Source organism: Sciurus carolinensis, chromosome 1, assembly GCF_902686445.1.
Source record: "Sciurus carolinensis chromosome 1, mSciCar1.2, whole genome shotgun sequence".
NCBI lineage: Eukaryota > Metazoa > Chordata > Mammalia > Rodentia > Sciuridae > Sciurus > Sciurus carolinensis.
The window spans coordinates 66,677,359-66,704,530 of record NC_062213.1 but is presented as its reverse complement, the minus strand read 5'-3'; the positions used below and the strand labels follow the sequence as shown (position 1 = coordinate 66,704,530).

The 27,172-nt window shown below is 37.4% G+C and overlaps 1 protein-coding gene across 3 annotated transcripts in view; it reads left to right on the top strand.

Annotated features, from left to right (window-relative positions):
- The window catches only part of Prex2 (phosphatidylinositol-3,4,5-trisphosphate dependent Rac exchange factor 2), a 273,671-nt gene that overhangs the window by 149,013 nt on the left and 97,486 nt on the right, over nt 1–27,172 (top strand). For all 3 annotated transcript variants that reach the window (XM_047553955.1, XM_047553962.1, XM_047553971.1), the window contains 6 exons: nt 1,224–1,341; nt 5,275–5,459; nt 7,535–7,696; nt 16,988–17,210; nt 17,746–17,953; nt 25,845–26,024. In XM_047553955.1, coding sequence (XP_047409911.1) covers nt 1,224–1,341; nt 5,275–5,459; nt 7,535–7,696; nt 16,988–17,210; nt 17,746–17,953; nt 25,845–26,024 — 1,076 coding nt within the window. The remainder of the gene's footprint in view (nt 1–1,223; nt 1,342–5,274; nt 5,460–7,534; nt 7,697–16,987; nt 17,211–17,745; nt 17,954–25,844; nt 26,025–27,172) is intronic.

Genomic DNA, 27,172 nt, shown 5'->3' with positions numbered 1-27,172 from the left:
TGACTGGGGGTGGTTCCTATGTGGCTGTGTTCAGCTGGGATCTCACTAGGTGCCTCAGTTGCCCTCCCCGTGGCCTCCTGCCTCATGTGGCAGGTTGTTCTCCAGAGCTTCTGTGTATGGCTTCCCTTTCCAGTCTCCTGCAGGATTTCCTCTTCTGCATGGTGTGAGGATTTCCAGAGGGAATATTATCCCCTATTTGAACAGGTACTTGCCTTGGATATATGGAGTCACAGGATTAAGCCCAGGTTCGTGTGGGAAGGGACTACAGAAGGAGTGGATACAGGGCGTGTGGTTCATTGGTGGCCACAACAGGTGACCAAATTAACTAGCATGCTTTTGTTGGCTTTGGGTTCTGGGGATTGAACCCAGGGCCTTTTGCTTGCTAAATACATACTCTACTACTAAACTACACGACATCCCCGGCTCTTAACTATCACTTTAATGATTTATGATAGTATAATAAATACAATTGTGAATCTGGTACAAGAGAAAAATAGATTATATCACACTTCAGTAATTCAGTTCAATTTGATTTATAACTTTTTCTAAGAAAAGTATAAACCTTGAAATAATATAACCCTTGAAACATTTATTTGGTAGCCATTTCATCTTTCTCATTTCTCTAAATAAGATTGGAACTTCTGTTTCAATTAAAATACAAGATGATTTATGGCACGGAAGGATTAAAAGATAGTTACATGAGTTAGAAACTCAATGAGATAAAAGATGTTCTTCCAATTTTCATGTTGGTTTGATTCAAAGCAGCATTAAATGTATTAAAATAATGTGACTGTTGGGGGGCATTTAAGTGGTTTATACAATTATAGAAAATTGATTCGGCTCCAAACTGTCCATCTAACATTTTCTTATTTTAAAATATAATTTATAACTCATTTTAAGATGTGCTTGAGGCATTTAAGTAAGACATTTGAGAAATACATCCTATTTAAAAAAATATCTTTGGAACATATCTTTGGAAGATAAATTTACATAAAACATATCTTTGGATGATAATTTAAGCTTGAAAAAAGTCAGTTTGTTAAATTGTCATTGACTCTCCAATCTGATATTGTCTTTCTCTTTCAAATTTTGCTGTTTTTCAACAAACTAGAGTAGTAAATAAGATGGCCAACTCTTCTTCTAAAGCAAGTTTATGAAATGGATATGCATTTTAAGAAGTACTATTTATTACCTCTGAAGTTTCTTTCTCCCCTCATTTCCAGCAAGATTCCATACAGTGGGTTTATAATAGCATTGAGAGCGCTCAGGAGGACCTCCAAAAAGCTAACTCCAAACCTCCTGGAGATGAAGCAGGGGATGCTTTTGACTGCAAAGTTGAAGGTAGGTTTCTTCTTTTTCACCCTATACATTTAATAGTTTTCTTTTCCACTCTGTATCTACTCACTAATGTTGAAGGTCTTTTGTGTTCCATTTATGACTTTGAATCTTAAGTCATTATCACCACATAGATGTCATGTCAAATAAGCAGTAATAGCCATACCCTGATTGGTAGGCACTATTTAAATGTTTTACATGAATGATCTCACTTCGTCATTAAAACAGAGCATCTCATCAAGTAGGTAAGATTATAAACATCCAGAAATTGAGGTCTTTGCAGGTTAAGGGCTTTGCTTATGCTGGTTAAGTGGTAGAATGAGAGTTCAATTCTGAATTATGTCACATTTCCTTAGTTGGAATTGAATGTTGTTTATTTATTTATTTTTGTTCTTTTTCAGTTATATATGAAAGTAGAGTATAATTTGACATATTTATACAAACATGGAATACATCTCATTCTAATTAGGATTCCCGTCTTGTGGTTGTACATGATGTAGAGATTCACTGTGGTGCATTTATATATGTACATAGGAAAGTTATATCGGAATCATTCCACTGCCTTTCCTGTTTGCCACAGACATCATTTTATACTTAGAAGACCCAAAAAACTCCACCAGAAAACTTCTAGAACTTATAAGCAAACTGAGCAAAGTAGCAGGATATAAAATTTAACACCCATTAATGGGTGTTAATTGGGGTTCCTATACACCAATGATGAACCAGCCTAAAGAGAAATTAGGAAAACTATCCCACTTACAAAAGCCTCAAAACAAAAAACAAAGCAAAACCTGGAAATCAATCTAACAAGAGAGGTGAAAGACCTCTACAATCTACACTATAGAACCCTAAAGAAAGAAATTGAAGAAGACCTTAGAAGATAGAAAGATCTCCCATGTTCTTGGATAGACAGAATTAATATTATCAAAATGGTCATACTACCAAAAGCACTGTAAAGATTTAATGTGATTTCTATTAAAACTCCAATGACATTCTTCAGAGAAATAGAAAAGGCAATCATGAAATTCATTTAAAAAATCAGAGGCCGAGAAGAACCAAAGCAATCCTTAGTGAGAAAAGTGAAACTAGAAGCATCACAATACCAGTCATTAAATTATATTATAGAGCTATAGTAACAAAATCAGCATGGTATTAGAACCGAACAGACATGAAGACTAGTGGAAAAGAATAGAAGACTCAGTACAGTTACTTCATACTAGACAAAGGTGCCATAAACATACATTGGAGAAAAGATAGCCTTTTCAACAAATGATGCTGGGAAAACTGAAAATCCGTATGTAGCAGATTGAATGTTGTTTAGACTTTGCTATTCCAGTGATCGCAAACCAGACAAAAATGCAGAACCTCAGCTGGGCATGGTGGTGCATACCTGTGAGCCCAGTGGCTCAGAAGGCTGAGGCAGTTCAAAGCCAGCCTCAGCAACTTAGGGATACCCTAAGCCACCCAGCAAGACCCTGTCTCTAAATAAACAAACAAACAAAAAAAGGGACTGCAAATGTGACTCAGTGGTTAAGACCCCTGGGTTCAATCTGTGTTACCAATAAAAAAAATGCAGAACCTCAGGCCATCCTCATTTTGACAAGATTTGCATGTTCATTAAAATGTAGAAGCCCTGTCTGGGAGGTCCTTAGTTTCTTTAAAAATCTTTTCTTGATTTGAGTAGCTTTTACTTTATTCTTACATTGACAGTAAGGAAAGAGGCAAACTAATAATGGGAAAAGAAGAGAGAGAGGTCTTTGGATAAATTCTCCTGCTATTTCTGTTTTCTCAATTGAGCAATCCAGCAAATGGCTTTATCCAGAGGCTTCTTTGCCAAGAGCAACTGAGGCCATTACATTTATGTCTACCTTTGACAGACATAAATTTTTATGTCATAGAATTTTTATTCTAGAACTTTTTCATAGAAAAAGAATCCTCTTTTATCATTCTTTTCTTGTTGTCTTTCCACTCATCTTATTGGTGGATGACTCTGGACATTTTTATTTATACCATTAAATTCTTTCAAACCAGTACAGCTGGAGAATTCCCTATTCTGGGCAGTTTTTACTGGCAACACTTCTAACACCATATGTGTGGGGTTTTTTTCCCCCCACATCAAGCAGTTCTCCTACTCTCCAGATACCAGTGGGGTGTGCTGTAATTCAGTTCCAACACCTACTGCTGGGAGTTAGCATGGATCTCACAAGTAAAGGGCTCAGTCCCTCAAGACTGCCCTTTCCTTAGATGCTGTTCAATGTCCCAGGTTTTCACCTGTATTTCTGACAAACTGGATCTAAATTCAGGGGTTCGCACACCCTCTTCTTGGCTCCAATAATTTGCTGGAATGATTCATGGAACTCAGTAAGACACTTTACTTACTATCACTGATATATGGCAAAGGATACAACATGAACATGTACACAGGGTGAGTGCTGGAAAGGTCCCAGGCACAGGAGCTCAGTCCCCATGGAGTTGGGCTGTGTCTCTCTCTGGGTGTATGCTTGTGTTCACCTCCTTGGGCCAGGGGGCTCTCCAGTCTGCATCGGTTTTTAGGGGGTTCCATTATGTAATGTGTTTAACTAAATCATTGGCTATTGGTAACTGAACTTAATCTCAGCCCACCCACCACCCCCAGACGTCTGTGGGTGGAGTTGAAAGTTCCAGACCCCTAAATGCATAGTCGATTCCTTTGACAGTCAGCCGCCATCTTGAAGTGATCGAGGGGCTCACTAAGATTGACCTCATGAACACAAACTAGTGTATGTCTGAAAGGAGCTCGTCATGAATATCAAAAAACACTCCTGTTGTCTCAATAGCTCAGTAAGTTATAAGTATTTTAGAAGTACCTCATCAGGAATAGGGACTAAAGACCAAATATGTTTCTTGTCATATGACATCTGTATATACCACCATGGAAGGGGTTCCTAGGAAACACTCTTTAGAGGACTGCTTAGTTGGATCCTATCCAGCCCATGGACAAGATCAGAAATATCTCAACTTCATTGGAGCAGTAATATTATTATGATAAGACATGATAATAGTTACTCAAAATAGGACGAGCCTCAGGACCTCATCCTGAGGCTTATGTTCCACATTTGACATAAATCCACTTTGGTGTCACAATGTAAGGTAGGTTGGTTTATTGATAGTTGAAAATTGATTTCTGGCTGTTCTGGGACTTAATTACTTAAGGTAAACCAATATTCCCCTTCAGTTATTTAATACATACAGTTTACTATCCTGTTCTAAGACTTTGTTGTTCTAAATGATTAATTTTACTTTTGCTTATTTAATATTTATTGTTGAGTCTCCTAGTTTCTTACATGGCATTTTAAGTGTTTTTCCACCAGCTGACTGATCACAGGTTAAAAATCTATAGGCGGACGTTCTATATAGAAAGTTTTAGTGTAGTGAATAATGATGAATTTTCTCAGTGATCTCTCCCTAAAGATGCTGTTTGGGAAACTTCAGGCATCCTATCCTCTCTGTTGAAAAAACAATTCTTACATCTCCTTTCTCTTCTACAATATGCCCTTCTTTATGTTTTTTTGCTGCTTTGAGAAAATACTCATTCAATGTTTGAAGCATTTTTAGAAACCCTAACTTTAAATTGTGTATGCTTCTCTTGAAAAAACAAACAAAATCACATCTGTAGTGTTTATATTGGTAAAAATAAATATACATATGGTCCACAGATCTAAGTGGTATGCAGATGAGACTGATCATATTAAAGTGGTGAGATTTGGGTCACTCAGTTATTTGCTTTCTATAAAACGCTTTTATTTTTCAAATTGTTAAGAATGGATGCTTCATTTATTAGCACATCAGATTTAGCCATCCTTTAAAGAACTCTTTAAAAATTATTTGAGGATCAAAATTAGTTGAGGAAATGAACAAACCATTCATGACTTTGGCGAAGTAAGATTGTCTGCATTCCAGAGGCAATTGACAAGTTCAACACCATGGCCATCATCGACGGGAAGAAGGAACATGTGAGCCTGACCGTGGACAACGTCCACCTGGAGTACGGGGTCATATACGAGTATGACAGCACGGCTGGGATAAAGTGCAACGTGGTGGAGAAGATGATCGAGCCCAAGGGGTTCTTCAGCCTGACGGCCAAGGTGGGAGTGACCCCACCACCCGCAGGGTCACCCTTAGAAATAAAGCAACCTGATAAAGTGGCATGGCTGTATGTGTTGCAGCTGCTAGCTCATTCAACTTTTTTTTTTTTTTCTTTTTCTTTCGTTATTAAGTATGTGTGCAGTCTTCCTTTTATTGATCCTTTTGGATCACAGTGTTGACTCAGATAGAATTCTTGCCCAGGCAAGCATTAGGTAATTGGGCAAAGACTTTCCTATGTTTAGTAGGTTTGCTGCCTCCATTCACTCAGTATTGTGAATATGTTTCAGATAGTTTTCATGACAGGTTTTTTTTTTTTAAATGCACATTATCTCCTGACCCTAGTCATTGACATTCTGAAATACCTTATAAAAATACCTTATAAAAATTTACCTTATAAAATACCTTATAAAAATTTACCTTATAAAATACCTTATAAAAAATTTAAAATTCTGCAAGTATCAAGAAACTTAGAGATCAGGTTATGAATAGATCCACAGACATTTATACAAGTCGTATTTGGAAAGGACATCACCATATGGTCCTTAGATGAAAGCAAGATGAGGGAGGAAGCGAATTTATATCCAAATGGACAAAACATGTGACTCTGAGCTTTCTTTTCATGGCACTTCTAAAAGTTGAGTCCCTCAGACTCTTACTGTGCCCTCCACAGCCTGGACTCTAGTGTTTCCTTCTGCTTATCTCTCATCCTGTGAGAACTCAGATATTCCAAAGAAAAATGAGATACATCTCTTGTACCTTTATTTTTTCATTTTATTTCTTGTTTTAAATATATGTAGTTGAGACAGTTACCAGTTATAATATGCATTTTTAAAATTTAGTGGAAGAAAATAATATGGATATCTAAGTGAGCTATTTTAAAAATAAATATTTTACTTTTTTATTTTATATTCCAGAAGCCAACTTTAAAGAAAATATAATTATGATGATATTGTACCATCTATGGATATATATTTCCAAAATGCAGCCCCTTTCCAACTACATTATATAATCAGTGGGAACTATGTAAGAGTTTAGAACCACATTACTATAGTTATTTTATCTCATTGTTAATCTATTTCAAATTTGTAGAATTGCATGGATTATTCTACATATGATAATTATGTTAGTACTGCAAATATCATTTCCATTTTACACATGAAGAAAGTCAAAGGAATTAAGTCATTTAGCTAGGCACATACTGCTAATGATAAGGCCAACTCTGATTTCTAGACTAATGATTAAATAAAAAACTCACACCGCATACTTAGTGTAACAGGGAAGTAGAGGTTGTAAGAGGCTGAAATAAATAAATGGCAACACATTTTATGTCTTACAGAGTATTATAAAAATATTGGTTAAGGGTAAGATCAATCCCCGTGATCTCTAACAGTCATAAATGCCATCTATAAACACACCACATAATTCTCAATCCTTTGGAAGTTCTCAGCAACCTAAGGTAAACACACACACACACACACATACACACACACACAGCCTTACAATTGATTCAAATATTCAAAAAAAATTGTTAATTGAAAACATTATATGGATGCTTTATTTGATGCTTTTATCAGCTAAAGCTCAGACACAGCATAAACTTAATTTATATTTTACCCAGGTTACTTTTCATTTATTCATCCCTTCTGCAAGCATTTGCTAAATGCACTCTGTGCTGGGCTCTCAGTTATCAGGATGCTATTGCTTTTCCTGGCTTTTTTTGTTCTCCCACCAAATTGAAGGGGAAAAAAATGTTCTGGGTTACTCTGACTAAAATATAGAAAATATGTTCCCACATCAGAAGTACTGATTTGTCCAGCAGGGAGTCTTTGAAGTCCACTTGCCTCCCCAAGCAGCCTTTTATACTCAGCAGAAGTGTAACCTGAGATACCAAACAGTCAAATCAAATCACCTCCCTGACAGTGCCTCAAAGAACATGGAAATCCTGGGGAGCCACTAAGAGAAGAGCAATACCAGAAAGTCACCCTGGAGTGTTAACTTATGAAAATTTTATGTGGCTACTTTTGAAGTTTGTTTTTTCCTTATTTGATTTTGTATTGTGTGTTTATCACTACAGATTCTTGAAGCCCTGGCTAAAAGTGATGATCATTTTGTACAAAACTGTGCTAGCCTAAATTCTCTAAGTGAAGTGATTCCTCCTGACCTTCAGAGTAAATTCAGTGCCATATGCAGTGAAAGAATTGAGCGCATTTGTCAGAGAATTTCCAGTTATAAAAAGGTAAAGATTCTCTAAGTCTTACATGTAATTAGTACTGAAATTATTATTAATGTGTCAAATTTAAATCAAATTTTGATATTCCCTATATATAATATATATATATATACACACACACGCACATACATATATTACATACTGTATTTATTGAAGTAATGATAACATTTATACAACTGTCCTAGTCTGTTGTTTTCTGTTGCTATAGCAAAATACCTGAGGATAGCAAAATAGGTAGTTTATAAAGAACATAAATTTATTTAGTTCATGGTTCTGGAGATTGGGAAGTCCAGTATCAAGGTGCTGGCAATCTGGCAAGGCCTTCTCACTGCATCATAACGTGTCAGAAAGGGACACATGGGGAGACAGCGAGCTTGCTACCTTGGGTCTTTTTCCTCTTTCTTCCACTAATGCCATCATGGGAACTGCACCTCATCTAATCTTAATTCTTCCCAAAAGCCCAATTCCCAATGCAATCCACACATGAATTTGGGGATGAAGTTTTCAACACATGAATTTTGTGGGCTCACATTCAAACCATAGAAATAGTATGTTAGAGTATTTTTAAAATCTCTTTGTATTCATTACCTCATTTGATCATTGCAAGCCTGTAAGCTATGTTAGTATCCCGCATTTTCCAAAAGAAAATAGTAGTTGAGGCCTAAAGAAGTAAATAATTTACTTGTAAAAGACAGAGCTGGGTTTACATGCAGATCCTTTAATTCCGATGTCAAATTTTTAAATTACGCTAGAGCTCTTCTTTCCTTTTTCTCCCAACAAAGGGAACAGAAGGCCTCGATCAAAGTATGTGGCACACAGACTGCTTTAAGTTGATTGATTGGCTTATGTACTTGTTGTACATTCTTGGGTACCTTCTGTGTGCTGAGCATTGCTCTCATTATGTGGAATGTAACCTGGAATGGGACATACAAGATCTCTTGTGGTGCTCACATTTGAGTGGGGAAAATAACAAAGAATTAAACTCCTACAAAGGTGATTCTCAAACACTGAAAAGACATGAGGAAATCAAACTAGGGAGGTGTGGTGGGTAGTGTCAGGGTGGTGGGTAGTTCAAAGATGGTACCTCTAGACTTGGTGACTAGGGAAACCCTTCTTGTGAAACCCTGGGTGTGAATGACAAGTAAAACTCTCCCTTTTATTTGAAGGAGGGAACATCTGGTAGAAGAAACAGGTGGTACAGAGGCCCCAAAGCAGAAAGAAGTCCAGGTGTCCCAGGGGAGAGTGGCTAGCTGTAAGGTCAGAGCCTTCTGCAGGGGCCAGTTAAGTTAGAAAGAGTTGTAGAAATGTGCATTTTTTTTGGAACTTTGGAAGGAGTTTGGGTTTCATTCTTATATTGATGAAGACCAATTGGAAGACTTTAAGCAGGGGGCCCCTGTGATTTTGTCTGCTTTAGGGTTTTAAGGAATCATGCTTTCGTAAGCATGAATTGCAAGGGTAGGAATGGAGAAATGGAGAACATTTGGAAGCAATTATAGTAGTCCAGTTGAGCAGTGGTGCTAGCAGTGAAGATGGAGGAGTCAGAAAATTAGATGGACTTGGAACTATATCCTGGAAGTAGAATTAATGGGAATTGACCTCCAATGCATATCCTATAACAGTTTTTAATTTTTTTCTATTTATATCAATAGAAGACTAATTAAAATTTTTCCTCAAAATGCTGTGATTGCTTAAAATTTGGTATGTCTACACTAAAGATTATTACTTATTTTGGTATATATGGATATTATTTAACCATATGTGTGTTTTATGTTGCTGACAGGGTAAGTGAAAATAAGGCCTACATGTCTATAAACAGATGAGAATGGGAATGTATATGAATGAGCACCCAAAGGACTGTCATTACTGACTGCATTGGGTAGAGTGAGACAAGAGGGAGAGGGCTGTTGCTTTTTTCTTTAAGAACTTCCTGTAATGTTTGGTTTGTTGAGTATGCATTACTATCACAATTTTCTAAAAGTTCAGTCATATGAGAAACTGATTTCAAGATCGATACTTGCCTGTCACACCTATTAGCTCTCTTTCCATGATTGCTGAACTCAGTTTACCTGTGAGTTTGGAAGGAGTCCACAGAGGGACCTTGTTGGAAGCTGAAGGGCAGAAGATTCTCCTTTTACTTCTCCTTCTCTATGTAGAATGTGACAATACTTTGAAGTCAAACTCAAAAGCTCTCAACAAACGCAAACTCATTTTATTCTCCTTTTGATCACATTTTGAAAAAGAGAATCATTCTACTTCAGAGATGGATCTGTAAAAGACATGGTGGGGGCTCAGGCAGATTCTGGGTGTCAGATTGATCCCTTGTGTCTGTGTGGTTTTTCCTTCTTTTTTTGATTTTCTTCCCTTCTTTCATACAAGAAAAACGCTGCGAGTAGCTTAAAGGAACAGACAAGGAAGGGGTAAGCTATTACACTTCCAAAACATTAGGAACTAGGATAAATTGGGTGTGAATTGCTTCAACTGCTTCACAAAGGACCAAGATAACACAGGGTTAGATAAGATGGATTGATTTTTTTTTTTTTTCCCCCCACATAAAAGTTCATCCTGACAGAAGTACTGTGGAGTGGGATTTGGAAATCTTAGGAATGTTCTGCCATGTATGGTTTTGCTCTTTCTTCTAGAATATTGCTATCTTCTGCAAGGTCAAATCTGGTTTACCACCACATCTAGGCTGTGACCCCTCAGAAGAGCAAAGAGGAAGTACAGAGTATGAAGAGTGTGCTTTTGCTGCCCAACCCAGAAATTCTCCACACCATTCCTGTTTACCCCATAGTTATTTAGTAAAAGAGAGATTGAGACATATTTTCTCAGACTGGCATTTGTGAGCTCAGCTAAAATCTGGGAAGTCTTATTGTAGAAGGAACAAGAGGAGAATGGATGTTGGAAGAAAATTATTAATGTCTACACCGTGGTAAAGCTGTATTAGAGTAGATGGTACTGGCCACCAAGGGAAAGGGTCCTAAGATCCCAAGATTCTATTTAGGTGCTAAAATTGAATACTGTACTTGACCTTCTACTTCCTGATAATCAGAATGTAAAGGCAAACTGCCTGTTGTTTTGTCAGCATCCCTGTGAAATAGACATTTTTCATAAGAGAAGAATAGTTTTTCTTGGACTAAGTTAAAAGAAATCTCTCACATAGATATTGTAGGGCAACATCAAGAAACATCGGTGGTGCCCATAAGTGTACCATCGAGAAAGAAGGAAGGGATAAAACAAAAAAGCATCTGTTTTACATTGCAGATATTTTCAGTACTCTCTTTAATGAAAGCCAAAGACAAAAAACTCAGTCTCATCAAAGCAGATCTGTTGTAGGATAGGGCAGGAGGAATAGGGAACTATTAACTAATATGCATTTTTCATGGAAAGAGTAGGGGCATATGCATAATTGCTCAAGGATGCCTGCCCTCCCAAACTTAGCGTCTAATCAAAAGGAAAGGCTGAAGGGACATGAGCACTACAAGTATCCACTTAACCTGCTAGGAGTACCCCTGAATGACTGAGTTTGCTGGCCCCATATAACCTGGTTTACATGGTGATTTCTAGAGCTGTGTAGCTCACAACAGTGTGTGCACATACATGTAGGTGTGCATGTGTCCTGTTCTTTCTCTTCCCCTCCTCTCTTTCATAGTACTGGAATAGAACCCAGGACCTTGAGCATGCTAAGCCAATGCTGTACTGCTTTTGAGACAGGGTTTTGCTAAGTTGCCAAGACTGGCATTGAATTTGCAGTCCTCCTGCCTGAACCTCCCAAATAACTGGTATTTTTGTCAGGCTACAACCAGGTATTGGGCATTGCATGAGTCTTTTTCCAGTTTGCTTACATTGTAGAATTTACCAAAACAGTGAAATGAGGTACACATTACTCATTTTGTGGAATGAAGTGCCCAAAGTTCAGAGTGGTTAAGGAACTTGCCCAATGGCCCACAGTTGGCAACAACAATGGGATTTGAACCTTGCTCCCTTTTATACTGACACTGTTGTTCGTTTACCTGCATTTGATGTTGTGTTACACAGCTTAGTGTGGTTCTGACTGTAAGAGCAATAGGATTTCAGTAAAGAAAAAATCACTGTGGATTGAATAGTTGCCAAATGGTGACTCCTATAAGTTGGGATGATTTGTCAGAGTGAAGGGAAGGATGACATAAAAAGAGATCTAAGTTCAGGCAGAGATATAGAAATGAGACTGATACAGTCCCCCAAAGCAAAAGCCAAATGTTTTCTCTGAAATGAAGATGCTTATTCACAATGGGCGGGGCACTAGGAAAGAATAGTTCCTTTAAATTAGGTATAGGGGAGTGAGAGGAGGGGAGGGGTATGGTGGTAGGAAGGATAGTAGAATGAAACAGTCATTATTACCCCATGTACGTATGTAACTATATGACCGGTGGTATGCTACGTCATGTATAACCAGAAGAGTGAGAAATTATACTCCATTATATATGGTGTATCAAAGTGCATTCTGTTGTCATGTATAACTAACTAAAACAAGTTTTGAAAAATTAAAAAAAAAAAAAAGAGGAATGAGTCTGATCTTATTGATAAAGAATTAGCATACTTCCCCTACCGTACTAGAAAGGAAGATCTGAATTTGGATGTAATTAAAAAAAAAAAAAAAGTGACATTATCAGACTTTTCCAGTGATATTTTGGAATAGCATAATCATCAGATGTGTTTGTAAGAAAATTACTTTGGCAATTGTGTAAGGTATCTGTGAGAGAAGAGCCAAAGCAGGGGGCTTGGCAAGTGGTCTTTTCTACGTGTAGACGTGCGAGTTGATGGTGACATGGACGGTGTAGCAGTATTGCAAATGGAGAGGTCATTCCAAGCTACAGTAGGAGGGAAACAAATATGTAGAGATAAGAGGACGTGGTTATGGCAGATGAAGACACTGTCATTTCTTGGTTTGTAACAAAAACATGGCTTGCAATAAACTGAGTTATGCGTGTACAGGAGATGAGAAGCATATGCCATAGTATTTCCCCCTGAATGTTGGAGATTCTCAAATTCATCATCTTGGGGAGTAAAAAACGTGTTCTGCTTAGTCATAAGTAACTAACATCCTGGAAGTTTTAAGTTAGAAATGGACAGGCTAATGATTTTATTTATTGGCAATGATTTTATTTTATTTTTGGTGGTGCTGGGGATCAAACCCAGAGCCTCTTGCATACCAAGGAACACTCTACCACTGAGCTAAACCCCCACAGCCACAGGCAGCAATTTTAGATAACAAAAATTATATCATTGAATTATAGAAAGCACATTATCGCACATTATTGTTCTCTGAGTCTCAGAACATCTGTGTGTACTGAGGTGTCGTCTGCTTCTTCCTCTAGAAGGTAACATTTGCCTCCGGTCACATAACTTGCAAGTAGCAGACTGAGTATTAGTCCTATAGAAAGCCGTCTCACTTATTTTTATGTATCATTTAGACATAAAAAGAAAAGTCTGGTCAGAAATATCAGGGCCTAAGTTCTTTAAAAGTTAAACTTTTCATCATCTCACTTGGCCATAAATATTCCTAAAATAATTGGCCATCCTCTCATTAGAGAAGCAAGGTAAGCAAGAAAGTGTTACAAGGGTCCTTTCAATTTCAATAAAATGTAGACGCCTAGGATGATAATCTAATAGGTTATGTAAGGTTAGCTTCCTTTATATGTCAAATGCATGTCACCCAAAATATTTGTGAATATAGATTTTTAAAAATGTTCGCATATTTATTTTAAAACTATTATTAGCAACGTATTTCTCTTCCAGATGAAAATTTCAGCACTCCTCTTTTTGTGTAAGAAAATGTATCCATAGAAACTAAAATCTGAAAGAGTCGGGCTTTATTTTATTTTGACTGTAAAAGTTTAAGTTTTAAAAATAGTAACCAGCTGATTTCTCTAGTTTCTATAGCCAGGCTATAATAATAGATTTCCTGACTGTGTGCAGATATTTTATGATAAAGTTGGCTTGTATTGAAGGCTGTACTGAATCTTAAGCAGGCATTTATTCTCTGTGGAGCAGGATGTGTGGACAGTTCAGATGTAAAATTATGCCCTGTTTTGAGGAATATTTGCCTTCTAAATTGTCTGGGAAACTCTTCTTAATTTTGGAGTCATTCTTTACCTTGTAATAATTCCATAAATGGACTTTTCCCAGTATTAGGGATACTTCCTAGATATGCATTCAAAAGATAGTTTCTGTTTGTACAAAAGTAGTGTTAGTAGGAATTAGAAGTCTTACTTTGAATATTCCAAACACTTTTACTTACCTAATGTCAATTAAATTCCTCAGACTTCTAGTTGGATTTGGAAACTTGCATGTAAAATTCTTCCCCATGTCCCCTTAGAGGACAATCTAATACAAAACTTTTGTATATCCTTGCCCAAGGAGTTTTATTAGTTGAAATGGGAGACTATCTTCTGCACAATAATAGCTTACTTTGTATTATTTATGACTTTTAGCCAAATGACTAAAATTGAATTTAAATATGTTGCCATGGTCAGTAATTTATGAGTTAGCTACCAATGTATTAAAAACTTGAAGTTCCAACTGTAAAAATTATTTCTTCCCATCAATATACAAATGTGCTATGATATCACCTTTTTTAGAAATAAATGCTTCCCTTGCCTGTTACACTCCTCTCTACCTCCCATTCCGATTCTTTGACCTTCCTGAAAAGAACTTTCTATACCCCTGTCTGTCCCTGCTTTCTCACCTCTCATTCCCCTTCACACTCCAGTTGGATCTGGTACCTGCCACCTGACTGAATTGGCTCTATTTTGCCAGAGCCTGTAGGTGTCCTGTGGAATTCCTTGTCTTAGTAGGACCTGATGCAGCTGACTTAGAGCCTCTCTTTAGCCTTCTCTGTGACACTGTGGATGCCTGACTTCTGTCCTTTTTTGTTGGTGGCTCATTCAAAATGTTCTCTGCTGATTCCTCCTTTCCTTCCTGACCTCTTCCTTGACCACACCTCAGACCTCAGGCTTTGGTCTTCTCCTTTTCTCTCCTCATCTCCATCTCCCTTGGTGATCTCAGTCTCCTGACTCCCTTGACTTCTCCATCTGACTTCCGTGAGTCTCACAGACTTTGCATGTTTGACATCGACTCCTAATCCCAGCCCTCTCCACACCCATCCTTCCGTTGATTATCTTCTTCATCCCTTTCCTTCACCTCTGTTTTGACTCCACCTTCAGAATCTGCAGACCTTCCTTATTGTCTCTGTCACTGATGGCCTAGGTGAGCCACTGCCATCTCTCCCCAGTAGGTGGTCCTTCTGCTCCCACCTGTGCTCAGCCAGTTCTCAGTGGCTCTGCATTTCAGTCATGGTAAGAACCACATTATTATGTTGACTATGTGTCTTTCCTGTCGTCAAATGCAACTTCTCAGAAGTCAGAATCTTTGTTTCATTTACTGATGTTCCCCCACATGCCTAGGACAGTGCCTGGTACACAGATACCCCCGTGATTCCAAGTGGTCCCTCCATATTCATGGGTTCCATATCCACAGATGGTATTAGCCACAGATTAAAAATATTCAAAAATATAATACAAACAACAAACAATGGTGTGTAAAGACTATTTATGTGATGTTCACTTGTGATTAGGTATTATAAGTAATCTAGAAATGATTTAAAGTATATAGAAGAAGGTGTGTTGGTTATATGAAGTACTATGACATTTTATATAAGGGATTTGAGCTTCCGTGATTTTTTGATATCCTTGGGGAATCCTAGAACCGATCCCCTGAAGATACTGAGGAACAAATGTAATTGTTTGACAAATAAATAAAAGTGGTAGTAAATTCAGGCTATGCTATTCCATAATGGGTCTAATGTGAGCCTGTATTTATGGGCTGTGAATTTTTATACTTATTCTTGAATTTGACCTAGGAAAGGTAGAGAGTGAACCTTGTAATCTTCATTTTTCTTCTTTTTAATGACAAAATTATTACTCTATTAGTATCATAAGTAGGTAGGATCATGGTTATAGTTTTGAAGCCAGAAGAGAACATAGAGATCATATAATTCATATCCCTTATTTTACCAAGAATGATGAAAAACCTTGACTTGTTTGACTTCTTATTAGCTACTGTGACAGCTGCAAGGAGCATACAGGAAGCTAGTGACTTGTAGTCCTCTGCTTTTGAGACTGCAGTTGTGTTGAGCTCTATGAAATAACTATTGATGGTACACAAGGTGGATGTAGAAATCACCCTCTTGGAGTTTACCATCTGCTGCCTGAACTAGAAATGAGCAGTTATTTACAGTTGTAAAGAGAGTGACAATGTGCTATATCCTAGCATATAGCCAGGAAAAGGGAACATAGCCTGGGACTCAGGGAAGGCCTCTTGATGATTTGCTAGAATCTGAAGATGCATAGGAAAAAGTTTGGTCATGAGAGAAGAAGAAAATTATAGGCACAATGAATAATGTGTAAAAAAAAAAAATAAAAGACAGCATGAGTAGATAGTGTATGAGAAGAACCACGTGAAAGGCTGAAGGAGCTCAGAGGACAAGGGAGGAGAGCTTTGGGTAGATAATAAGCTGGATAAGAGCTGGATTTCAGGCAGCTTTATAGACCCTGGCAAGGAGTGGATGGGCTTGAATGGAAGACTACTGTAAGGTTTGAAGCAGGGCTGAAGCAGTGGACTGGCCACCCTTGGAAGTCATAATCATTTGAGTATCAGTTTATTGTCAATGGCATAAAAGTGGAGTGAACACTGGTCTCAGGTTCATTGTGATCCCAAAACAAAGCAGTGATTAGCAGGAGACATGGGTACTACAGTTGTTCAGCCATTCTGGTCAACACTGCAGCACTTTGCTGTCTGGCTTGGACTTAGGCTTTAATTTGGCTTTCTGATGATACTTGAAATAATCCTATCTTCTTTCACCCTTGACCTGATAGTTGCCCTATTTTTAAAATCTTGCCTTGTATCCTGGTGCCCTAGGATGCCAGCTTCTCTGTTATACTCTCTCACGTGCTGGGAGGCAGTGGAACAGAGTCCTAATATGTTGGCGTTGGTCACTGAGATTCATTTCTTTTAGCACATAGCTTGCAGTCAAGAGTTTCAAAGGAACCATGCATTAACTGTCTATATTGCTTTGCTTTATTAAAAAATGTTTGGCTTTTGAAATAGCAATTTAATTTTTAACAACTTGTAATTTATTTCACTTGTTCCAGTTGGCATGATTTAATTTTCTTTTGATTTTGTTATGGATGACACAAGTGAAATGTTTGAGTTATTACTACTGTGTGTTCAGCTGCTTTTTCTTCCTTCTGTAATTTGCAGTTCTCTCGTGTGCTGAAGAATAGAGCATGGCCCACCTTTAAACAAGCCAAATCTAAGATCTCCCCACTGCACAGCAGTGATTTCTGCCCTACTAACTGCCATGTCAATGTGATGGAAGTGTCTTATCCTAAAACATCAACCTCCCTAGGGAGTGCATTTGGTGTTCAGCTGGATAGTAGGAAGCATAATTCTCATGATAAAGAAAATAAATCTTCGGAGCAAGGTATGTAAGCTTTTGGAATTTTATCACATGAAAATTTAAGAAATTATAACTATTCCTGCATTTTATAATAGGATAGATTCTTGGTATACAAGCAATCCTGCACTTAAAAAAAAAACAGAGTTCTTACTTGGATAGTTATGCATAAGTATATACAGAGTGAAATCAGAGTTAAGTCATTCATTATTATCTTTCTTTCAAGAAAGTCAATTGCTCTTTTCTTCCTCTCTTGTATGATAAACCTAGCTCATCTTGATTGTGAAAGCTGCTAATCTGAAATGACTTTGTAACTTTGGGAAAAATCCCAGAGGAGCTGGTTAGAAATGCATAATGTCAGTCTGCACCATTGCAGTGGGACAAGATATTGGACTATTTGTAGTTTTTAATTACCACCCCCTAAAACTTTAATTCCTCAGTTAAATTCAACATTGGATTGGCATTTTGTTTCATATAAGCCTGAACCTCTAAAATATATTAGACTGGATAGTCATACATTAAAGGTAATAAATATTACTGTGGAATGATTTTGATTCCTTAGGGAAACTGAGCCCTATGGTGTACATTCAGCACACCATTACAACCATGGCGGCCCCTTCAGGTCTGTCTCTGGGACAGCAGGATGGCCATGGTCTCCGGTATTTGTTGAAAGAAGAAGACTTGGAAACCCAAGATATCTATCAGAAACTACTGGGAAAACTCCAGACTGCACTGAAAGAAGTGGAGATGTGTGTTTGTCAAATAGACGAGTAAGTGTTTTATACTATACTTTTAAGTTTGCCTAATAAACTAGCTGTAGAAAGTGGAACTTCTGAAAAATTTATTCATTCTCTAGAATGTAGGAAATTTTTGCTTATCATACAGATCATCTTCATTCCAATATTCGATGGATAGATTTTTTTAATTTTTAATTTTTATTTGTTCTGATTAGTTATACATGACAACAGAATGCATTTCGATTCATTGTACACAAATGGAGCACAAGTTTTCATTTCTCTGGTTGTACACAATGTAGTCGCACCATTTGTGCAATCACACATGTACCTAGGATAATAATGTCTGTCTCATTCCACCATCTTTCCCACCCCCATGCCCACTCCCCTCCTCTCACTCCCCTCTGCCCAATCCAAAATTCCTCCATTCTTCCCCTGCCCTATCCCATTATGGATTAGCATACATACATCAGAGAAAACATTTGGCCTTTGTTCTTTGGGGATTGGCTTATTTCATTTAGCATGGTATTCCCCAACTCCATCCATTTACCTGTGAATGACATAATTTTATTCTCCTTTAAGACTGAGTAATTTTCCGTTGTGTATATATTATATACCACAGTTTCTTTATCCATTCATCTATTGAAGGACATCTAGGTTGGTTCCACAGTTTAGCTATTGTCAATTGAGCTGCTATAAACATTGATGTGACTACATCACTGTAGTATGCTGATTTTAAGTCCTTTGGCTATAGGCCAAGGAGTGGGATAGTTGGATCAAATGGTGGTCCCATTCACAGGCCCAAATCTTTATCATGTCAGTTCAGGACCTAACTTTTTTTATTAAGACTCCTAAAGTACAAGAAATAAAATCAAGAATCAATAATGGGATGAATTCAAACTAAAAAGCTTCTTCTCAGCAAAGTAAGCAATTGATGACATGAAGAAAGCCTATAGAGTAGGAGAAAATCTTACCACATGCACCTCAGATGGAGCACTAATCTCCAGGATATATAAGAACTCAAAAAACTTAACACCAAAAAAAAAAAAAAAGAAAAAAAGAAAACCAATCAATAAATGAGATAAGGAACTGAGCAGACACTTCACAGAAGAAGATATACAGTTGATCAACAAATATATGAAACAATGTTCAACATCTCTAGTAATTAGAAAAATGCAAATTCAAACTTCTCTAAAATTTTATCTCACTCCAGTCAGAATGGCAATTATCAAGAATACAAGCAATGATAAACATTGGCGAAGTTGTGGGGGAAAGGTATACTCATACATTGCTGGTGGGACTGCAAATTGGTGCTACTGATCTGGAAAGCACTGTGGAGATTCCTTAGATAGTTATTTTAGTAGACATTTGATACCAGGAAAGAGAATGACAAAATTCTATCTTAGAGAGGAACATCTCAATTGAAACTATGTTGTGAAAAACATGTTTTGTTTTGTTTTTTAATAAATTTTTTTGGTTGTGAATGAAACTTTATTTTTATTTGTTTTTATGTGGTGCTGAGAATTTAAATCAGTTCCTCACATATGCTAGGCAAGCGCTTTACCACTGAGCCACAACCCCAACCCAGAAAAACACGTTTTAAAGTGTAACAACTGTGTATGAGGGTTTCCTTGTTATCTTTTGCAGTTCAAATTCCTGATATTTGATATATGTACACTGGAGATATTTATGAAAGATGTGAAATATAATAAGTGTTTAACATAGTTGTTAAATGAGTAAATTCAGAAAATGTATCTCCAGGACCAATGCTTTTTTTATTTTCTGTTTCACTTATGGCCCAAAAAGCAATAGTCCAAATTGGTGGGCCAGTAATTTGGAAGTTTTAACCAAGATAAGATGGAAGCATTTAATGAGAAGTTTTCTAACCAGATCAATATTAATTCTTACTTAAGAATTTGACAGTTGGTAGATGGGCACCATGGCTCATGCCTGTGATCAGCGTTTTGGGAGGCTAAGGCAGGAGGATTGCAAGTTGGAGGCCAGCCTCAACATCAAGCAAGGTCCTAAGCAACTTTGCAAGACCCTGTCTCAAAATAAAAAAAATTAAAAGAACTGGAGATATAGCTTAGTGGTCTTCTCTGCCCCCCCCCCCCAACCTGGGTTCAATCCCTGGTACCACCACAAAAAAAAAAAAAAAAAAAAAAATATATATATATATATATATATATATATGTATATATAAGATCTGAGGGTTGGAAAATTGCCTGTACTCTGTAGGATGACTTGTCATATTCTTTTCTGAGATTATGCTTCACATTTAGTCAAGGCAGTCCAGTATGGTCAGAACAGCATGGCTTTGCGGGTAGCTCAGTTTCTTATATATTGAAGGAGATAATAATGAATTTCAAGTTTTTGGTGAAAATTCTAGAAAGTAATACAGAAAGCAGTCAGCATAGTACTGAAAATATCATGCTTGCTCATTCAGTCAATGGATGGAAATCTTTGAATACATTGCAAATCGGCATATTCTGAGAACAGTTATAAACACCATTTTCTTGTTAGTATTTTACTCTTTACGAAATTGTTGATTTAATTTTCTGGCAGAAGTGTATTGTTTACTTCACACACTCAATATCATCCCATACTGAACTAGCTTTTAAAAATTATAACATTTTACATATTAAATCATAACTTCCCTATTTACAGATGAATTAAACTGACTGAAGTTGCTAAGAAAACTATTTTTAAGCAATTGCATTATATTTTTGAATTCTCTTGAAACCCTGTAACAGAGAAGTTTATAATTTAGGACATCATATTTTGCTTAATCTAATACATGTGACTTTATTAGGTGATGTGTTCTGCTTTATAAACCAGTTCTTTTCCCCTTGAGATATTTGGAAAATATATAGAAGAAGCATCTTTATCAGTGAGGCCATAAATAATGGCATTGGTAAATCATTGATGCCAATTCTCAAAGGGATTTCACAAGAATATCTGGAACATTCTCATACTTCCAAATGACTCCTTTGTCTGTGACAGGATTATTGGTGTGCCTTAGCTGAAACTGCTTCAGAAACTAAACCTCTTATCCTCTGACTGACCAGCACTGCCTGGTGATCATCAGACTTGTCTTTATTAATTGATCTTTTTTTGTTTTTTGGAGGAGGTAGCATAGATACATTTTTAAGAAAAATGTTTGAGCCACAGAGGTTCCTTTACTTGATCTGAAATGTTTATATTGAAAGCATTAGCTGCAGAAAGGCATTAGGTGTCTTTATTAGCTAGAACTACTTAAAATGATTAATTATTTTTTCATTTGTTCCCCCCATTCTGTTATTCTAAATGCCTTTTCTCAGCTCTGTGTGTTTATCAGAAAAGTGGCATGACATAAGCAAGTGATTGCTGCAACTCACTTGGTCTTCTCTGTGCACACCATATAATTTAATTCTAAATATAAACATGTTCCACATAATTCAATCTGCAGTATAATCACTTTAAAACAGTACAGTTGTCCAAGTGCCTGAATTCCCTGTTGCCCTTGGTATTCAGAGATGCTGTAGTGCATTGGAGCTTAACAATTTATTTAAAAAGCTAGTTACCAAACAATTTTCTCGCCATGTAGTAATTATTCTTGGTCAGAGTGGAAAAGCAGATCTTAGATGCTTTGCCAAGTTTTAAGAGAAATTGCCTCTTAAGAAGTTGCTTATTCCTATGCAAGGTTGGTGTTGAACTTGTCTTATCATGAAATCTAGACATCCTGTCACTTGAAACACTTCTCCTAGAAGTAAAATTTCCTTTAATACATAGGCATTTTGCTAAATCCTCCTACTTAACTTCAGATCCTAAGATAGAATTAGAGATGAATTTACTATCTAGTAACATGAGATAAGGTGATATTATGAATTTAGCCAAGATTTTATGATTTCTCTTTCACTTTGTGACACTAAGTACTTTTGCCCTTGAATGGGCTACTTCTGGTTAATGACACTTAGATTTGAAATATGTAAAACAAAAAATAATTTATGAGTAGACCAAAATCTTTTTTAGAATAGAGGATCTGTGTGTTATTCCAGGAAGGAAACAGAGTATTGGGGAGTAAGAAGGTTAGGAAATTTGAGAACAGATTTCATTTTGCAGATGCCCCAAGATTAAGAGATGAGTTGACTGCATTATAGGACAGTTAGTGACCTGGGGGCGGGGGGAAACGTACAGATGGGAAGAGTGGTGAAGGGTGGTGAGATTATTTTTGACATGTCCTCAAACCTTGTGCTGAAAAATGTACAAATAGAAGCATAGATTGATAAAAAGCAATATCTATGATAGGTGCTTCCTTGCCAGGCAGGATTACTCTTTCATTCTCACAATTCCTCTCTGATTTGTATTATGAAACCCTGGGATATGTCCAGACACCTCAAGCTTAACTTTGTTTCCAAAACTGAATTATAATTTCCTTATCCTCAAACCTATTTTTACCATTCTCCACCCAGGCTTCCCATTCTCAGTAGATGATTCCCTATCTCTTCAGTTCCTCAAGGCAGAATCCAAGAGTCCTCTTTGGTTCTTTTTCCTTCCCCTCCATCTCTGATTCCTTACCAGGTTCTGCCAGTTATTCCTCAGAAGGCATCCGTATCTGTCACTTTAGACTGAGTTACCATCCTCTCTCATTGGCACCCCCGAGGAGTTTCCACACTCTGCCTCTCTGATACATTCAACATTCAGCAGATTTCAGAGGGACCTGTAAAGGTAAACTATGCTAGTCCCATGCTTAGAACCACTAAACATTATGCTACAGTTAAGCTAGGGCCATCCTTTGGTATTCACAGGAGATAGGTTTGAGGATCCCTTGTAGATACCAAAATCCCAGGATGTTCAAGTCCCTTATGTAAAATTGTTTATTATTGATAACTGGTGCCCATCCTCCTGTATACTTCAAATCATCTCTAGATTATGTATGCTGCCTGTACATTATAAATACTATATAAATAGTTGATACATTATATTGCTTAGGGAATAATGGCAAGAAAAAATTGCACATGTTCAGTATAGATAGATTTTCTTTTCTAAATATTTTTGATGTGTGGTTGGTTAATTCTATGAATGCAGAATCTGTTGATACAAATGTGTTATTGGGGCCTGCAAGCTCCTATATAATCTGCCCCTGTCCACCTCTCCTAACTCATATCACTGAGCTCCAACTTCAGTAGACACTTTCTGTTACCAGAACTCTGTTCCACCTCAAGGTGGCCACTGCTTCCAAGGTATGAATGCCTGGCCTCCTGAGTGCTCAAGAGTCAGACTCACATAGAGGCCCTGCCTACTCCCCAGTTAAAGTAGATACTCCTCTGCCTCTGTTACTCAGTCCTCTCTTCTCTGGACATCTCTCTGATATACCTGCTTTTCACCCCCTTCATTGTTCGCCAGAAAGTCTCACAGACAACGAAGGTTTCTTTCTCGCTCACTCTGAGGCCACCTTGGCCCACGAATTCTCTGTTCCACATTGTGCTCTCTCAGAGTCAGTGGCAGCCATCCCATCTGATGGCATGTTTCTGTCATGGCAGGGAGAAGGGAATGAGGCAAACTGTGTACTGGTGTGTGTAGAGGCTCTTGCCTAGCTGCAAGTGACCCATTCACAGGCACTCACATTACTTTGGCTAAAGCAAGTCTCATAGCCATGCCCATCCTCAGAGGGTTAAGGGAGCACCTCCTAATCATGTGCTCAAACTAATGACCCGGTTACTCCCTCCAGAGCATGTAAGGCATATGCAGGGAAAGAAGGTTCTGCTTCATTTGCAAAGCATATGGAACAGTGTGTCTTTCTCACCTCACCTCTAAAATGAAATGACAAAGTTACCTTGCTTCATAAGGTGGTTTTGGGATTAAATGAATTAATACCTGTCAAGTATTTAGCATAATGATGGACATAAATAGCATAACAAATGTTACCTGTGGTGAGGATGATGAGTATGATGATATTTAGAAAACAGAAGTAGTTGAAATTCACTGTGCATACAATTTTTTTTTTTTAATCAGTGACATTAGGAGATGACTAATCTGGAATGAAATGTTGCCCAGAATTTTAATTAATGGACATTTAGTAAATAGCTTAATACTATATATGAGCAAAAGCAAAGGAAAATATTTTTGCACATATAAATAAGTACTATAGTCTGATGCTTTATTGTTGCTTTTCAGAATCTGGAAATTTTATGCAAGAACATGGTATTGAAAACAGGTCTTCCTATCATTTATTTGTGAGCTTAAACACTTGTTCCCACAGGGTCAATGCAAGCATGATCGCAGCTGTTTGAAATGAAAAGTAAATATGTGAAAATAATTCTCTTCACTTTGAGAAAATGTTTTATGCTTAGCCCCATGACTTCTAATTTAAAATATACATAAGCACAGAGGGCTCTTGGCAAAATGAGAACTCCTGCATATCTTTCCTCTTTGATATTCAGAGTTCATCTGTCTGTGTAGTGTGGTGCCTGGGTAATTGGAGTTACTCTAATGTTTTAATCTTTTGGGTAGAAGGAGTGAATAAATATACAGTCTGTCTTACAAGACATTAAAGTATATTTTCAAATAGAGAAACTGTGTTTAAAATAATTCATAGCTTTCAGTTATTGAAAATGTTCTCAGAGCCTTGAGCAATGTAACAGGGCTCCTTCAACCTCCACTGATGTCTAAAACCTGTGAAATGTCAAAATAATATTCAAATATCACTTCGCAGCGACTCCTTCCCCAACTATACTATTTGAAATTGTAGCTCCATGTTTTCTTTATTTTTCTGTTATGCTCTATAACGTTTACTTCTTCACTCTGGTTCTCTTCCAGTGAATTTTATACTCCAAGAAGGCAGGACCTTTGTGTTTTGTAAACTGCTGTATCCACAGCACCAAAAATAACACCTGGTACAATGAATGTGCCTAATTAGTGAGACCTCTTAACACAGCTTTGGGTTTGATGTTAGGGGATATGTGTAAGAGGTAGAAAGTCACAAATAATAAAACTAACCTTGCATTGCTATGAAAAAAAAAAGTCAAGATGTGCTATTGGTTGGAACTCAGATGTCATGAGTATGTGGAATGAGCCTGTTTGCTGTAGCCATACATGGGATCTCAGTTTAGATATGGTTTAGTTCATGTGAGTTTATAGCATCCTGTTGGGTAATAAAGCCCAATTCCTCTTTTGCCTAATTTTGAGTTGGTTCTAATGGAAGCGTTCCACAGCCAAATGTTCAAGCCTTAGAGTGGTTGATCCAGCAGCTTGCAATCTTCCTCGGGCCTCACACCAGTTCATTTGCCGTACGGTTTTCTAGCCTTGAGCCTTATAATCACTAAAGCCAGGCTCCTGCTTGTCTGAGCACTGAGAAGCCATTGGCGACACGATTCTGTCCCTGTCAAATAGAACAGGCCTGGGAGAAAGCCCAGGTGGGCCTTGATGCATTGGTGGGTTTTTACTATTTGAAGGTGAGCCAGTGAGGATAATAAAGCACATTTAGTGTCTGGGTTTAATATTTAGGAAGCACTTAAAGCTTACCAGGTGTTTCCATATGGTGGCGATAGCAGTAATTGTGAGAGGAAAGGGGAGACAGCTATTATGCCCCAGAAATACGTGGCTCTCATTTCAGTCCACAGCACCGTGTGGGCTAGTTATTCTTATCTTCCCCCTTGTATGAGTGTCCGTAGCTTTGTTCTGATAGCAAAGCTGATCAGTGGCACAACCAGGATCCAAACAGAGTTTTCTGTCCTAAATTATCTGTTGTTTCTGTATGTATTCTAAGCAGAAAATGTGAGCTCTCTACTACGTGTTTTTTATGTAAGAGGATATGTATTTGATGTGAAACATGGACATACTCAAGAAATATTTGTAAGCCTGTCACATTAAACAAAGTAATTATCTGTAGCAGCCAGTTTGAAAATGTGCATTTACTTATTATTTTTTTTTTAATATCACTTTTCAGCCTTCTGTCTTCAATCACTTATTCTCCTAAATTGGAGCGTAAGACATCAGAGGGCATAATACCAACAGACAGTGACAATGAGAAGGGAGAAAGAAATAGCAAACGAGTTTGTTTTAATGTAGCAGGAGATGAGCAAGAAGATTCAGGTCATGACACCATCAGCAACAGAGACTCTTACAGGTAATTCATTCATTTGTCCCCCTCATTTCACCTGTGATTATCAGTCTCAGACAAAGCATAGTGGGACAACTTAATCTTTCAAATACTTCCATTTTATAATCTGAGTAACTTGGAAAGAACATTTTTTCTCTAGCTGTATGGACCTAATTTGGGAGACTTGTTCTAAAAATGGATTGTGTAACATGCAGAGCAGGTAAGAAAATTGTACCTACATTAACTGTTTTTTGTTGTTGTTGTTTGCTTGTGTTTTTGGATATCTGTTTCAGATCATTGGTTTGTTGGGTAGTAAATGGGAGTTCTTTTTGCCCTGTCTCCCCCTTTCTTCTTAAATTCTGTGTTCCAAGCTAATTGGACAAATTCCACCTGTCCGACTGCATAGCCCAACTTTCTGTTTGTTTCTTCTCTTGGATGCTTTTTGTATTAGTTTGCTAGGGCTGCTATAACAAAACACATACACTGGGTGGTATAAACAACAGAAATTTATCAAATGAGAGTTCTGGAAGCCAGATGTCTGAAACCAAGGCATTAGCCATGTTGGTTTCTTCTGAGGGTGGAGGGAAGGATCTTCTAGGTCTGCTCGACATGTAAATGGTCATCTTCTTCCTATGTCTCCTTACATTGTCTTCTTTCTGTATGTGTCTTTGTGTCCAGATTTCCCTTCCTTATAAGGACACTGGTCATATACTAATAACCAATCCTAATGACCTCATTTTATCTCTCTTACCTCTGTGTAGCCCATATCTCCAAATAAGGCTATACTTTGAAGTACTAAGTGTTAGACATCATCATTTGAATTTGGGGAGGGTGCAGTTCAGCTCTCCTCTCCACAAAGTCTGTTGTCATGTTCCTTTAGACTCTCAGGTGAGAATTCCTCCAGTGAACTTCCTTCTTTGAAAGTGCTTTTTCTCCCTTGAATCCTTATATCACCTGAAGCCTCATTGAGGACTGTTGCAATCAATCAGCCACAGATGTGGCATCTCCTGCTCCATTTAAATTAAAGGCAAAAACTACCTCATTCACTCATTTCTTATGCATCATTTTCCAGTGAAAAGATACTGTGTGAATATTGATTATATCAAAGTATTCTCACAAGGAATGTTTATTACAAACTACTAACTAACATAACATTTTTAAGAATTTACCTTTTT